Raw genomic sequence first — 17,713 nt, 5'->3', positions numbered from 1 at the left:
CTGTTGCTAAATACTCACATGGAAGTGGATAATCTTCCCTCCTGATGATTTGATTATCTTAGATATTTACAGTTTTATGCACGTGCACATGAACAATTGTACTATAAAAAAAAAAGATGTCAAGACGCTCGTTATGTCATTAAGAGAACAATCCTTGATCTGCTCCGCTGAGCAAGCGCAAGAACGACACTGTGAACACAGTAACAGAAGCCAGGGTGATTTCACGGAGATATGGGCACATTTTCTGGTTCGTAACTGCTAGCACTGCACCAAATAAAGCTCATTTGGGTGTACAAACTCAAACAAACATTTTATGAGTACACAAATTCAATCTCCAATTATCTTTTAATAGAGAGGCTAAAGGTTTTTTTTATCTGTTGAAGTCTTCACTACAACAGTTCTCTTGTTCTCCCTCTACCACGGCACAAAGATATATGGATCACATCTTATATAGTTTATATTTCCTGAAGAGGGGCGTCTTCATGAGGCACTATCTTTGTTTTTTGTTGTATTTCTGGAATTGTCAAGTACGAGTTAAAAAGTCGATAACACCTCGGTATATAATGCGTCACTGCAAATAATACCCTATCACAGTGCATCCATTACCACGTCAAGGTAAAATAAGAGAGCTTATTTTAAACAGCACACACCTCCAGACAGTGAGTCATCATCACAGGCCTGAGGGTGAAAAAGCTTTGTTTGAAGAGAGGTCAGAAAACCTGTTGGAGCTAACACTGTGGCCACAAGAAAGAGCTTAGTGCAACAACAGTGTGAAAAGAGGCTTCTAAGAATAAACACCTCATCGAGCCGTGGAAGTATAATGGTATTACTAAATTATGCCAAGTCCAACTCATATTACGTAACTGTATGAACAGGCATCAAACTGTTAAATAGTGGAACAACAGAGATCTCGAGGTTTGGACACTGAAGGTCATTATCACTTTCAGTAAATAATAAATTGAAACATTTTTCTTGGTACACACTGTATTATCTGGCTTACGAGCAGCTGAGAATTGTTTGAACACCACAAACCTTCCTGCTGAAACAGATGCATCTCTTCACTGCACCAATTTCTGCGGAATAATAGAGTAATAATACACCATGTGACTAAGCGTGCATCATTTCAAGTTTATTCCAGGTGAGCAGAATGGAGGGGGACTGACTGTATCTGTCCACACAAGTCTATTTCTGTCCATATATCAAGTCTTTGACACACAGCACATCATCCTGTACTGACGTGGTTTCTTAGCTAATGAGGAATAATGCTGCTGCAAACGTTTGGCAGGCTGATAATCTCAACAGAGAAACAAAGACAAAGACGACGGACCAGAAATTAAGTATCTGTAAATGAATTCCTGAGGTTTACTGCCACCACCATAAATCAGCAGGACAAAAAAGTTGCATTAATGTTTTTTCCTACACTGAGCCTGAATGTTTTTGCTTCATGGTAGATCCAGCTATATTTGGTGGGTAATGATATATGGGTTCACACAATAAAAGAAAATGGGAGCACACTCCCATTAAGATAAGCACTGCAGGCCAAGGAAACCTAGAAATGCCAGTGGCATATTGATTGCATGCCCTGTATTAATAGTGGGGTTAGCCTCTGCTCTCTGCGCCCGGACATTTCATCCGAATCCGTGGCCTGAGAACAATGAGTAGCGATGAAAAGTAACCCTGAGTTTAGCCAAAATGAAAAAAGGTACAACTGCTGTGAAGCTGAATAAGACAGATGTAGTGCCGTGGAATGCAAAGCACAGCAAAGTCGAGAGTGCAATTTTTTGTTTTAAGCTATTTCAGCCAATGTTCAAGGTCTAATGGTGTAAGTCAGTGCCTGTTTAACTTAAAAAAGCCGTGTTGCTATCGTTGTCTGATAAAGGAAAAACAATAATGATCGTTTCTAATAAAGAGAGTGTTATATGAGGGGGGGTGTTATGATATTATGAGATGATTATTTCCAATGACTAAGTTCAAACTCGTGGGTAAAGATAGATGATTAATAATAGAGGGAAATTTATTGTTTTTCCGATGCATCGTGATGTGGACGATTCTGCATCGATGCAGAGACAGAACATAATCAATGAATGATTTAAACTATGTTCATTTTAACACTTTATAATATTTTTTATATGGAAATAAAATTAATCATGCACAGAAATAACATTATTTGATGCATCTAGATGCATAATCATTTAAAAATGGAATCGTAGCCCTGAATCGGAATCCAACTAGCATCATTAACTATAAATATGCTAATGCAGGAAGCAATCAGCCCGTTGTTACCGTCCGTTTCTAGTATAAGTCAGAACAGGAATTCTCTCTTGTTTTCGTTCATTTACATTTGAGTGCAGGATTTAATGTTTCTGCTGTTCTCACTTTGATGGCGGATATGTTTTACTTCATCAGGGTGTATGACATCTTGGTGTGAACATGCACAGATGCTGCACAGTCAGCCCAGTGCTCCTGAAGAAAAGTGTTACAGTCAGGCACAGCAGCTGACACTTGAATGAAAATTGGGATATGCTCAAATAATTCATAATTCCGATGTGGTAAATAGAGCAGAGATGCAGATGTTGCTTGAATAGTTAATAATTTTGGTAAATTGTCATGGAAAGTGAACTGGAGTAATAACTATAACACTGTAATCCACACTATGTATATACATATGATTTTAAACCAAAATACAAAACATAACAAAACACTAAAACTAAAAGCCCTCGTTGTTCAAAACACCGAAAACATCCTCAGTCTATGTTTTCCTGACAAGTGACCTTTTGAGGTTGTGTGAAGGTTAAAGTTGCAAAGGTAAAAGTAGAGTTATACCATTACAAAAGGTCTAAGGAAGCAGTTTGGGAAGGAGAGTTGACAAAGTATGACTCTGATATGCAGCTCTGCTCCATATGTCATAATGCATAACATATCAGTATTATGAATTACGCAAGCATGTCCCGCCTCAGATTCCAATGCTATGATTCCACTGTGTCACACTACCGTTGGTGCAACAGCACTGAGCTCACTGTGTAGCAACTGCAGTTGTTCACACACACAACAGAATATCTGTAACTTTTAAGGTCCTAAACTTTTGCAAGATTAAGCCATGAGGGCGGTAGAACAAGAAACACTAATATACATTTTTGGAATGGCCATATTAGTTGTTGTAGGTGCCACAGACAAATGACCTATTTTGTTGCTTAGAAATGGGGACTTGTTATGCAAAACCCAGCGCCGTTGGGGCCTTTTGAGATACTAAATTCTTAAGGAAAAGAAGATTTAACTAACTTTTACTGACTTCAGGGTTTTACTCTTGTGTTCAGAGCAGCCAGAGTTTTCTTGCAGTTAACAACTTGCAGCTCAGGGGACTATGCCTTAAAGTACATCTTGCACTATATGTAGAAATTGCTGTTGCTGCTGCTTGCTCAAGAAAAACAGTAATAGTAGTAATTATAGTGTAAAGCTGTAAATGACCTAGACTAAACTTGTCTCAATAAGAAAATCTGTAATGTTATAAACAGAGCAAAAAACATCATCTGCATTTGCGTGTGTCGAAAACTGCTTTCAAATATGCACTCAGTCAGTTGCCCCAGACATTTTTCTAGAACTTTTCCCACTAGCACCCTGGTTAAATGTCAGCAAAATATCAGGGGGAGCCCATATGAGAATCGAGTAAGAAAATTCACAGTGACTGGACGTGTGTATGACTACTTACATGTGACGGTGGCAAAACTCACAAGAAGAAAATTACAATTAAAATATATCAGGGGAGCCACACACGTGGAAGACATTGAATAAGCGTCAATATGGAAAAACGAGTTTCGAGAGCTTTCGAAGCTAAGGTCCGACGCTGGTGTTGATATACTGTAAACAAAACCATGCAATGTAGGTAGCAAACATGTCATGTCCCTCCTCCTGCATGTTCTACCCTGACACCACCCCTTGCCTGGATTTTGTCAAACTGTTCCTGTTGTTGTGAATATGTCTGATCCAAACACTCTCCTTCTTCATGTGTGAAGGGCACGTTTGGGAAAATGTCCAGACCCAGTCTCCCTACATTTCAAGAACTAAAATGCTTTCAATGTTGCAGGAACTGTGACCCATTGACTTAAGTCTACACTTATCAGCATCTGAAGACAGAAGGCTGAGTTATTAACACAAAGCTAAACAGAAGGGTTGCCCAGTTTTGCACATCAATATATCAGATCCTCCACAAATAACCTGTATATTTGCCTTCACAACCAATAGAGGTGATAAACCTGTCAAGGAAATAGTGAGAGCATGTTCTCTTGTGTTAAAAATGGTTTGCCTTTGGGGTAGATTTGGCAACTTGCCGTTTTATTCAAGCTTTTTTGGGGGGAGTGTAAATCGATTACACACGCTAAATTGTGTAATACCATCCAGTAGTGCTGCATGAAAACTGTCATTAGGCAGTAGCATCTATCCCCTGCCCAGGAAGACAGAACGTGATAGGAGCCATAAAACAAATCTGGACAGAGGGATTTTTAATTAGAAAAGGAGAGCAGGTGCTTCTTCTGCATGGTAACCAGGCATGAATCGTTTCTCACACAAACCTAAATAGAAATCGTTTGGCTGAAGGGGATGGCTACCGCAAAAATATTTTGTTCAGTGGGTTGTTTTCAGTTTTCATCCTTACTTATAATAATCATTGTTAGCTGTGCGTACCTGTGTATGTGTGACAATGTGATTCTGGACTACCATTCATACCTGCCGTGTAAGGCCGTACAGGGGATTTGATCGTAAGCTGGCACATGGAAGTATATCAGTTCACAACAGGCATTAGGGTTTTCAAAAGACCAAAGGCATAATGATTTTTAATTGGTGGAAGGTAGCAATGCACGTCTTGTGCCAGGTCTGCCGGATATTAAAAGCAGAAGAAATGAAAACAATACAGACTGGGTCTATTGCTTGGTACATTTGACACACTTGTATCATCTCTCTGAAAAGACGTCATGGACAAAGCTGACTAACACGGTTTGAATGGATAGTACTCCTATCATACCGAGGAAGTCAGCTGAGCAGGCAGTTTGGCTCAGGACACATTCAGGCACTGCTTAAAGGAATGTGGCCCAGACAACCTCCGAACGTGTTCTCAGTGATCAGATCTCGACGAGTCCTCAATGTGTCTCGGATTCATTCATACCTGTACTTATAGAGCTGTCCATTTGTTATCGGATCAGACAAGATACATCTGGTCGGATCAGGGCCATTTATTGTAGGCTATAATCTGCACAGAATATGTTCGTCATTCATACAAGAGAGGGACAAAGCTGACAATGACGCCCTATAAAGCTATGCACAATGAATGACTAATATGAAGACATACACGTACATCTTTTTGTGCATGCGTCACTACAGTTACATGAGCCCACATAGAGGGTAACAGTGACCACCCTGTTTTAGAATGGCTCTGGTTCTTGAAGTACATTTCCCATGAAACTCCTTATAAAAAGAGGTCTAAGCCTGAAACCAGGACGACCAGAAGCGAGATTAATCATCCTCAACATTGCGAAAAAACATATTTTTCCTGAAATGCAGTTGATATCACACAAACGTGTGACTTCTACAGGGACATTTAATATTGTTTCACGATCTCGTAGCTTGTTGTAAATCTACATTGGATAGTTACAATATTATGGCTCATAATAATAAGAGAGATTTGTACTTCTGGAAACAGTATTTGAAGCACATATTGTTTTCACTTCAGTTTTTACCATTAACTGAAGTAGCACTACGATGTAGTTGGCCTCTACAGGGTTAATAAAGAACCAAGGATCCAAAGGACAGGCCCCAACTTAACACCAAGAGTTGCAATTAGACATCTGTTGTACAACAATGCGTATTTTTAGTCTCGCTTACCTTTTAGTTTGCCTTACTGCACGTAGCAACAGACATAAACTGGTGTGATGCTTTAGAAAATAAATTGTTACCACATTATGCTGTGATATTTTTATGTACTAACACACAGCAGTTTCTAGTATCCATTTATTTATGTGAGCCATTTTTACTGTGACAAATCTACTTTAACGACAGTAAAAACCTTAATACGTTTTAGTTTTTTTGTGTGTGTTTGTTTTTGAAGGGCAGACTTACTGCTTATCTACCTACTGTTTCAGCCTGTGTAGATAAACTGGCAATGCGTATGTGATGTGTCAGAGTGAGGGATTTACTGCTGGATTGGGCTGACCCAGTTCCTGTAGAGTTGTGTTCTCCCAGCCAGAGAGATTCTCTCCTATTTCCAGCACAGGTCACACACGTTTGCTGCGCTCTGACAAACTACAATCACTTTACACCTTCACTGGCCCCCTACACCAAGACGTGTTGTTAATGAAAACTCTACTACTGAGTCATTAAAACCGGTCAGTGTGGCCTGGCTGCGCTCACATGCACACCTTTTTTTGCCTTGAATGTGAACAGCGTGACCTGGGAGTACTCGGGCCTAATCCCAGTGCTATCTCAGGGAAGCAGACAGACTGAGGAGCCCTGTAGCGTGGCACTACCATCTTTTCTGCTCATTACCAACCCTAGGCTCCTTAACACAGATAGAAGCAATGAAGGAGAACCTCAATAAATGATCAGTGTGCTCTGCCAGCACCAATGCACGCTGCATCTGCTGCCTTCCTGTTGCTGTTCCCATATTATCCCCTTTATGGTTGCACAACCGATAACCCTCTCCAGGATATTAGTATAAACCTACAGTTGGAGAATGAATCTGTCCAGTCTAATGACTTCAATTTGGCTAAAGAAGTGGTTGATTTCGTGGGCCTTAAGGACTTGAGAAGCCCACCTCGTCCAAAGCCCCAGAGGGATATACGAAGCCCATTATGTGTCGGAGTTTGAAATGATGCTTCTGATTAGTGAGTTGTCAGGGGTTTTTGGCCCTCTGCACATCACAGCGTTGTTTAGCACTTTAAGACCTCCATAAAGATGACTTCTTTTTTTTTTTTAGAGAGAAAAGATGAAAAAGCAGGAGGCATGTGCCTAATGAAGTCTCGGGCTTATAGCCCCTCTCATGACAGGATAATTACACCAAATGCCTCCAGCGAACACTTCAAAAAGATACTTCATCCCTGTGCCAACACCAAGCTATGCATCTCACCAATCAAGATGGCCTGACCTAAATCCAGAGTCCTCCTGGCTTGTGATAATGCCCGCCCACAGACTCACTGGACCTCTCTCTGCGGAGTCAACTGCATTAGAATACACTCAATATACCAGTGCAATAAACACACAGGAATTACTCTTGCTGACTTTGCTGCAAAAACATATTGACAAGTTAGTCTCATAGTATGTAACAGGATGTCACATGCAGTGTTAATGAAGAGAGAGAAAGATACAGTAGGAGTGTGAACTCTACAAGCATGTAAACATGCAAACACATCAATACTTAAGCTGCCTCATTCAAGCAGTGAATCGTTTCTGCAACACAGGATGCTAACTAGCCAGAGATGATGATCGACCATCAGTGGTGCAATAGTCCAGTGACGCAGGCTTCAAATGTACTAAGAATGTATAAATACATTATTCATGTTACAGATAACACATATTCTGCCTAAGTTTCTATTATTTGATGCTTTGGGAGACTGAATATATATTTTTGGTGTTGTTTATACACAACCTTGTCAAGATTGCAGGGAAACATGTGTCTGATTTTGTGCGCCTCACTCAGGGCACCAGCCTTCTGCTCAACAAATCTCCCCAGAGCTCTGACATCATATGGCCCGAGCTTTCAGGGCAACAGTGCTTTGCAGATATGGAACAGTCTGCAGGATGTTCACATACAGCTGGGTTATATTACGCACATATCCAAAAAGACAAAGTGTTCCCAAATTGCGTTTTCATCCCATTGTGAATAGGATCCCAGGAGGAAACTGCAGACTGGACATTTTTCTAGTGAATCCACTAATTATGTTCTTTCAGAGGAAGTCGGGGATGATACATTTGCTTCTGGGGGATAAGATAAACCATATCACCACAATGTGAGTGACTTGGATGCTCCCCTCCTCACATCTCGAGGAGAATTAAGCAGAGGGGAAATAAGCATGTAAGGAGGAAGTACAAAGCTGCAGGAGCTAACTGCATTAAAACAATATTTGCGAAAAAGCATGCAAAGCCATTCTGATAATTGCTGAGCCTTCCTAACTGGCACACAACGCTCACAGTGCTAGAAGTGCTGCACAGGGGCAGGCTGGAAATCTATTGTGACATGTTGAGAAAGAAATAACCCTTAGATGTGTTTAAATGGCTCTGCTGAACACGTTTCAGATTTTTACCATGAAGAAAAAAAGAGAAGCAAAGCCATGCTAGATGCTGGATGCTGCATAATTAACAAACCCGCTCTGCAAACATCTCTCAGTCTACTCTGAAAATGACTCCTGGAAGAACCGGTGGCACAGGAACAGATGGAGAGAGGCCACTTGAACACGGCTTAATGAGGCAATCCACTGAAAATTCACTCAAACAGTGTGTATTTCAAATGAATCCAGTGAGGGTGTTATGTCTTATTTATTTTTGTTAACTAACACCTGATTTTTTTTTACACATGTACAAACTGCATGTCTACAGATGCCACGTTGCAGAGCGGTTTTCATTTTCAGATAAATAATAGAATATGTAAAACAGCTTTGACTTGCAAAACATGATAGCCTTTCCATTAGGACGATTAGAAACGTCATGTTCTAAAGCATATATATGATTTATAAATCCCCATCTGTTTAGTAGAGTTTACAAAATATTTTTCACACAGAGAGAAATCAATACACATCAAAACAAGCTTTTCACATTAAACATCTGTTGAAAGATCAACACAGTGATTAGAGCATGTGGTAAATATACCCCTGCTCATCAGACGCAATTTTACACCCAGATTTTCACATTCACCAATTTTGACCTCAATCTGCATTTTTCAACAACACATTAAACATCCGTAGTGGAATAACTTATTCCTCTACTAATGTTCCAGTATATTTTCAATTAGCATTAACAGAGGACAGGCGCTCACTTTGGGGAAAAGAAACTGGCACGGCCCCCACTCACAATAAATAAATCATGAATCCAGGTGGAGCTGAATATTAGAGAGAAGGACTCTTGTAATGATAGTGGACTGTACTAAATCTATTTCCCAAATCACCACTCCGCCTGAGAAGAGGCTCTTCGGAGAGTTTCGACATTACTGACCACCACGCTGTCCTAGATTATCCTTGCCTGTCTTTTCCATCACTGTACCCTTCTGTCACAGACGAGTCTCCAAGTGCCCTCTTTCACTCTGACCCTCAATTACCTAGCCCAATCATCTCAGACAGGTGTTGAGGTACAGTAATAAACCCTCGCCTGATGCTGCACAGGCAGCCTGTCTTTTAAAGCACCTATAAGAACTCTGAAATGACTGGACCGGGAGGTTGATCAGGTGCTGTCACCTACAGTTGACTCGTGGCTGCCGGCTGATAGTGTGCAGTGAAGAAGATAAAAATGGTAATTTCATCAGTGATTGGTCTACATGGATTATATAAATACAATCAAGTGTGTGTGCTCAGCAACCCTGCATCTACAACGGATGGGCCACATTGTCGCTGCCAATGCTAATCAATGTTGTTAATATTTTAATTTTGTTCAGCTACATGAGGCATGTATTGCACTTCTGTGAGTCCTGAGAGAGGGATCCCTCACATGTGGCTCTCTGAGGTTTCAACGTTATTCTTTCCTCTGTTAATATGTTTCTTGTCGGTAGTTTTTTCCGGACTGTGGTTGAGGGTAAAGGACAGAGGATGTCGCACCTTGTTAAGCCCTATGGGACAAAATTGAAGTTTGTGAATATAGGCTCTAAAAAATTTATTGAAGTGGAAATCTTGTCCAAACTTTTTAGGATATGACATTACTTTGTTTTTTTAAATGACTTGTCACCATAAGATGGAAAAAAAAAATGTATTTCCTATCCGAAGGTGGTTATGATTTCATCAGTGTTTAATTGTTTGTCTATTTAGCAGTATAGCACAAACACGACTGTACGGATTACCACTAAACTTGGTGGAAGGATGTGCTATTAGTCAGGGACGAACCCAATTTTTTCTAGATAAAAGATATTATCTGCAGTATTCAGGGACTGATGTCCATGAGAGTGTGAAATTCGTTGCAGCTTGCTTGAATTTAAGGAGACTGTTGGGCTTTGGTGGAGGTTTGTGTTCTACGGAGTACCATTCTAGTCTTTATTTGTTAAAGCAACAGTTGGAAGTTAAGTGCAAATAAGGCTGTCTGAGACAGTGTCTTCTTTTAAGTGTCAGGAAAAACTGATTTTTGGAAACATTTTGGAAACTATTATTATTTCCATTATTCTGTAAAAAACTTTCTTCTGAGTTTTAACTTTCTGTTTTCTAGTTGTGCAGCACTTTTTCCTTTGTGTTGAAACACGGTCTATGAAGTTATTCATTATTATTATTTGTATTATTATTTTTATTATCATCCTCAATGTTTCTGCCTTACAGTGACAATATTAAAAAACATTGCTTTGAAAAAATCCACATAGGTTCCCGTAGCTTCAATTTGCCGTTAAGAAAATGAGTGAAGTTGTCAGCAGAGACACTGAGATCAAATTAAAGACTTGAGTCAAACTCAAATCCCCAGCACTTATATGCACACTTACACTATACATTACAGCTTAACTTGGTTGCAAATGGAGTCTTTTCAGTCACAAGGATGTGCCATCACTGCATCATAAACTTCGTAGAGTGATGGCGCCATAAAGTCCATGGGGGATACACAGCCGACTCCAGAGGTTTATCACATCTTCAAGCTGCATATCCTGAATTTTACATTTGAGGCAATCAAAACTAAGGAGATGTCAAAATAAGGGCTGCATATCCGACATGTAACTATGTGCTTTGTCCACCCACTCAAGTGTTTAGAATGATTCTGACTGATGCGACTAGTGGGAACAGGATAACTGAGTGTTGACAGAGTAAATTAGAGTTACTTGTTCATTATAGCATGAGTAATTGTGTTTACTCCCAAAATGTTTGTTTATTTGAATACTCACACATGGCATCTGCGACAGGAAAATCTCTAATAGGTCTATCTTTTTTACCAAGGTACATATATGGTGCGGTTGCACTGCAAAAGTCTCATAATTACTTTACCCTCTAATTTAGATTCTTGCTAATTCTCATAATGTGTTTTCTGTTCCAAACACATCATGCATATTGTCCTGATGTGTTCATTCATCCTATGAGCTAAAGCAATCTGCTCCCCCAGTTCACTCCGGAGCTCCCTCATCGCACATCCCCGGACTGGAAGAAAAAGCAGAGGCTAGTGTTCATTGTTGCTTCATTGAGCATGTGCTGCATTGTGACCTATAAAGATTCAGCAGACCCTCCGAGCCGAGACAGATATCAAGTTAAATTAGCCCACATACTGCAGGCAGGGGTCAGACCAGCAGACGTTGGGCGCTGTTACTGTTAACACTCAGGAATGCATCTTTAACTGGGAAATAAGAGATGATGATGAACCGCTGCAGAGAAACAGCAATGTTTGGGTGATCAGAAAACTCTATATTTGCATTTCCTCTTACCCTTCTTTTAACATATCACAGTTCAGCGTCTTGTGAAACACATTTAACTCGTTGATTAAATCAAGTCCCTCGTCCCAAGTTGTGTAAACAAGTAAACAAAGCCACTCCGTCTCCTGTGGGCCTGAGAAACATCTTACATTAACAAGTCTGTGAGTTAAAAGTCTGCAAATCACAATACAAACAGGTTAAGTAATTCCAGTATTAGAGCACTCACACGGCCCAACTCCCTCTGGGCATTCGGCCAATAGGGAGGCACGGTCCAAGTACTCACAAGGTGTACGACGCCACAACTGACAGGATCTGCAGAGAGGCTCATTGACAGATGAGCCAATGCTATGCATGCCGACGTACAAAGCCTGATTTGAATGCAATTGTTTGTACTTAACAGCACAAAACATCACTGTTTAAAGCTGAGGACTGAGAGGCTGCATATGTTAAATGAAGTGAGAAAGAAAAGAAGGAGCATCTAATCATCCTTCACACTCTTTTTTAAGGTGAAGGTTTATTGTATCTTACATTTGTTGCTCCTAATACAAGACAGCGTTGTAATGTTTTATTCAATGAGTTAGCGAGCAAGTTTACGTTAGATTCAGACCATAATCTGGGGATATTTGCATAAGATCATTGAGCTCATGAATGTCAGCTGCCACGTTTGCATTGCAGATCACTGGGGCTTTTCAGCGAGCGCAGCGGCGTACCCCCTCCTCCTCTATCAGCGGGTTCGGAGTTTTACCCTCTTCAGACACATAATTTCTCTTTTTTAAAGTAGGACAAAGAAATGAAAAAAATGTAATTCTACATGCAGGGATAAGACATTGTGGTGTTGATACAACCGAGCTCATTGGTACTCATAAAAGGCAGAAGCAAGCCAGCGCTGCATATAATTATAGAGGCAGAAAAAAAAAAACTAAAGAATCTTTCTAAGAATCTCAAGGTACAACCACAGTTGCTCTGCTATTCAGCTGCAATTATGTTGCAGACCCATATATATACAATAAATATATAAACTTTTGGGGAGTTCGAACCCACCTGGCTTCTTTGTTGAATGGTAATGGGAAAAGTTACAAGCTACAGTACATACGTGCTGAGTGTTTCCATTTTACAATAGCGTGTTGTTGAGAGCAGAACCTGCTGATTGAAGATACTAAAATGTCGAGTATAGAGGGCATGAGCTTTAAGTCTTCACAGCAAACCAGTGTGATTCCAGCTGAAGTGTTTTCTATTCACCAGACACTCCACACTGTAGGTTGTATTTGAGGGAACAATAAATGAAGTGAGTGAGTGAACATTTGACTTCATTTTGTTAGATACTGACATTACAATAGCACTGGAATTAAAAAATGCATAAGCGCGGAACCATCAAGAGGAACTGCGGTTTAGTGTTCGTACCATGAAGCTATATGTCTGCGTGGGCTCATCTCATTCATCCTGGTGCTGTCGCTATACAAGGCCAACATCAAGACAAAGTGAATCAGCCACTGGACTGTGTGTGCGAGCAGCTTTCACCGCTCATCTAAGAGGCTTCTTCAATTCTTCTTCATGCTGTTTTCTCCCCCTCTCTCTCCGAGCTAAAGAAGCCTCTTTAATGAGTTGCGACACGTCTTCAATGCTACAACCTCATTTCAGTGCAAGTTTAATTTTGTCTTTAATGCAGCATAAAGCTATTTTACAACACCTGTCCACGGGAGGCCGTGGCAGAAGTAAAGACCATTTTAAAAACACGAACAAACAATTAAAGATTTATTGTTGAAACGAAGTGTAAGGACAAGCTGTAAAGGCAAACACAGATCTATTAGCAGCAGGGAATAAATCTTTCTTTTTGTTCAACCTGCCTTTTCGGGGGCTGGGGGGTGTAATCAGTGGGATATAAAGCATCTGGAAATTTCCTGCAATAAAATATTGTGTAAACTGTAAGAGATATCAATATCGAAGTGGGTTTAAATGCTTTTGGTAAAGTTTATTTTAGAGGTTTGTCATTGAATTAAGTCTATGCATGTCCTGTATCTGTTCAAATGAAGATCAGCAATATTATTTGTAATATAATTATGAACCCCCTGTGTACTTTATACTACGTTACACAAGTAATGGAGCTGTGGTGCTAAAAGCCCTGTGATGATGTCACCACGTGAAAATAATGCATCAGAGCAGGGTATAGGAAATCCATTTAGACGTGGAGACCGTCATGGGATCAGCCCGGTCATGACGCCTGTCAACATGTTGACATGCTGACGATGATGAGTACTCGCCAGTCTTTACTACATACTCACAAGTACTTGTCAGATCAAACATATCTTAGAACTTGACCTTCAATTTTAGCTCAACTACACACCTGTAAAGTTTTGTGTCGCTCCAAGGGTTGTGATTTATTGCAGTGACAAGGTCTGTCCACAGACAGACAGACACGGACTGACACCTGGCTACTGGTGCTGAAGACTGCCTCTGTGGTAGCTTCCATTAAACTAGTGCAGTGCAGCACACACACATACATTCCTTAGTGAGGAAACTCGTGGTTATGATGTGTTCCCTAAGCCCTTACCCTACCTTTAATCATTAAGTAAATGCCTAGCCCTAATCCTTACCCTGAACACCACTCTGGGCGCATTTATGTGTATGTTTGTGCACATACATACATACACACATGTGCAAATACACACACACACACATTCACAGACTCCCAAAGAGTAATACGGTGAAAACATTATCGGCCCGACTGCAACAGTGGGTTGTAGTTTATCAGATACTTTAGTTTGGACAGATGCCACTAACATATGTAAAAAATATATGAATCTGAATTAAAAACCAAAAATTAGCTTTTATACAATATCTCATGAGCTCTCTCTTGTCTTCTCTGTTTCAGGTGGTGGGTCAGATCGATAAACTTACGTCCGACTTTGACTTTGACCTGGAGCCAGATGACTGGACGGTGGCCACGGCCAGCAGCACGTCCAGCAGTGAGCGAGGCTTGGGAGAGGCCTTCAGGCTCGACTTCCTCAATTCAGATGTGCTTTCTGATAGCTGGGAGTTTTGCAGCTACCTGGAGGCTGCCGGAGGAGTCGCACGCAGACCCGGTGAGCAACCAGGGGATCTACGACCGGAGCTGGGCCGTGGGACCATCCCCACCCAGACACAGACCCCGACCCCACCCCCCACCACTGCCTCCGTGTACTCCCAGATGAATGGCGGGCTGCCCATACCCAACGGGCCCCGCATCATTACTCCGGACTCCTCCAGCGAGGAGGCCAGCAGCTCCACGCACAGCCACAAGACTTCTCGTACCTCCGGCACAAGAGAACGAGTGCGTTTCAGTGACAAAATTCTGTACCACGCTTTGTGCTGCGACGACGACGAAGAGGAGGAGGAGGAGCAAGACGGGTTAGAGGAGGACAAGAGTGGCTGTGCGACACCAGAGAGCGATGCTGAGCCCGGTCCCCTGGCCAGCTCAATGGCCCCCAAACGTTCTTCCTCTGAGCACTCACTCCACCATAACTTTCTGGACCCTTCCTACGTCTCCTCACCAGTGAAGGGGATGGCAGGAGCTCACACACTACCCAGGAAAAGTCTCTTAAACCCCGGCTGCCGCAAAAAACTGTTACGAAATAGCAGCACACAAACTGTCTCTGACAAGAGCACCCAAACTGTACTGCCCTATGTTCCAGCCAAACAGAAAACAAAGGACCACTGAGAAAGCCCCGATTTTATCTTAAATCTCATGAAGAGGACTGTGCATTATTTAATATTAAATACATAGCTCATAGATTAATACACAAATTAATTAATTACTAAATAAATAAATGATATATGGGAAAACACTCGACTACCTAAAGTCATTCTGAGGCTCAGGGAAAACAATGAAATGAAGTTAAAGCAGATGATTTTGATGAAAGTTATTGTCGGACCAAACGTTCATAGGTTAAAAGACTGGATTCCAGGCAGAAATTACAAAAGCAATCATAACTAATAGTTCAAAATTGGGATTGGCGTATGAAGAGGTCCCTCTCCTTCCTCATTCCAGTCACAATAAATTAGCAAAATATGCCTGTTCCCATAATGTGGAAACAAAACACTGCACATTCTGTACTCTGAATCTGTATAAATGTCTTTTTTTCCATGTCCACGTTTTTTAAAATGTCAAGGGGATCATTGCTTTCAGCAGGTAAATGTATGGAGATGCACATGTCAACCCTCTTTCCTCTTTTTGATGTCGACAAACAACTTTGAGTGAAGAGCCAGAAAACAACTCTATTTACCTGCCCTTGGTTTTATAAATCATCTCAATGCGATCGCTTCTTGGTTTGCGGCAGGTGCTAGAACACACGAGTGGCAGGCAGAGAAAATAGATACACAAAGTAATTTGAAGAAATGCGGTACACAAAAGTGACATTTCCTATTTTCTTTCTTTCCCCTCCTCCCTCCTCCCTCCTCCGTGCCAGCCATTGACGTCATAAGGCTTAGGATCTCAGCTAAATGGCAGTCCACTAAAAGATTGTTAAAGGTTTTGTCTGTCCGTGCAATCGCCCAGCGGGGAAGTGAACTCGATGGAGCAGCATTTTATTCACAGGGCTAAAGCCAATAGCCGTTCCTGATCAATATGTTAGAGGGAGGTTGCAGTGAGAGGTCTCTCTGCTGAGCGTGCATGCCACTCTCCTGGGATCTGCGAACAAAAACTCACAGTCAGACCTATTTACTGACACTGAGTGGAACAAAAATTAGAACTGGGCCCCTAAAGAACTGACATTTCAATAAATGTGCGTCCAGGAGCGAGAGCATATGGTGGAAAGAGTGTTTCTGTTCAAAGATTTTTCTTCTATTTTTCTTTTTTTTAACCAAGCAATAATGTTCCCTGGGGGACAGCTTTGTGAGCCTTCTCCCCTGGTGCACTCACCCCTACTCTCCCAATGTTGTGTTTTCAGTTTGAAAAGTAAAATGCAGTATAGTCTCAAAGAGGAGAAGTGACTCCTGTGAAGCTGACCTTTGTGCCTCTGATCACCTAAATTGGGCTTAACCTTTCGTGGTGTGGAGAAACGGTCAAGGCATCTTATTCATTCACACAGAAAGACGCTCGTTTTGACTTAATGTTTGACTTTTTGTCAAATTTGCTAGGTGAATTAGAGTTTTTAGTAATGAAGATAGTTGATCATACTGTCTGAATTATTATTTGCAGTACATTATATCAGAGAAGTCAAATTGTCATTCAAATATTTAAACCAAACTCACATAAATCAGATTACAGTCAGTAATTAATGTTCTCAAATAATCTACAACAGGTCAAAGCAATACATTTTAATTCAACTATAAAGTATAAATCAAATGATCGTTCTTCTGTAAACCAGTGTGGATATTCGCCTACAGCAGAATAAAGTTAAACACTTTTTAGATGATTCAAATCTCACAGAAACACACAAAATAGTATGGGTTTTACAATTTTTACAAGATTACATAACAAAACCAAAAATTGTGTTTGGGTCTTTTTGGTCTTACCATCAACTCCTGAGTGAGGAACATGTAGAATACAAAATGGGTAATCAATTATAGGTGTTGCTAAAAGTTTTTATTTTTGTCAAGCGATATGCGTTTTAAAATGTGTTATTATCAATAGGGATTCAAATTGCTATGGAAGCAAAATGCAGTATCAAGGTAGTAGCATGGACGTAGCCTCAGTCATGTCTTGGAATGTGCCCAGTCCTCTACAACTGTCCACTGCAACGCTTCAAATTATTAGGTGGTCCAGAGAAGCTAATCCATTAACAGCTTTTGTTTGCGTGTTCATGTATAACAGTTGCTTAGTGTACTATCTAGGGGAATTACAGCTGTGTGTTTAGGCAGCATCAAGCCTCAAGAGCCCGAAGTAAGGGAAGCCGAGTGAGCACTTCTCCACAGCAGGCAGCTTGGTAGAAGCCAAACAAGCATCAATTAGCCTGGAGCTGCTGTGCAACATATGCATATACCAGAAATAATATGGTGAATTTATGTTTTGTTATTTCTGCTGGTTTTGTAACATTTTCCTTTGTGTTGTTCCCGGCTCGGTTAATCCCAAGTACCTGTGAAGAAAGAGCCACTGAAGAGAGATCAATGGCTCACTCCCCAAAGCATCGGCTGCCATTTCCCTGCAAGATTGGGGACCAACAGGTCATCACACCCATT

General features: G+C 40.9%; 1 protein-coding gene across 1 annotated transcript in view; it reads left to right on the top strand.

Annotated features, from left to right (window-relative positions):
* The window catches only part of insyn1 (inhibitory synaptic factor 1), a 43,943-nt gene extending 28,689 nt beyond the window's left edge, over positions 1-15,254 (top strand). Inside the window, exon 2 of the mRNA XM_061068942.1 lies at positions 14,430-15,254. Within this exon, the coding sequence (XP_060924925.1) occupies positions 14,430-15,254 (825 nt within the window). The remainder of the gene's footprint in view (positions 1-14,429) is intronic.
* The last annotated feature ends 2,459 nt before the right edge of the window (positions 15,255-17,713 follow it).

This window comes from Limanda limanda, chromosome 3 (genome assembly GCF_963576545.1).
Source record: "Limanda limanda chromosome 3, fLimLim1.1, whole genome shotgun sequence".
Taxonomy (NCBI): domain Eukaryota; kingdom Metazoa; phylum Chordata; class Actinopteri; order Pleuronectiformes; family Pleuronectidae; genus Limanda; species Limanda limanda.
The sequence above is the reverse complement of the archived record's forward strand: the minus strand, read 5'-3'. Positions and strand labels throughout refer to the sequence as shown.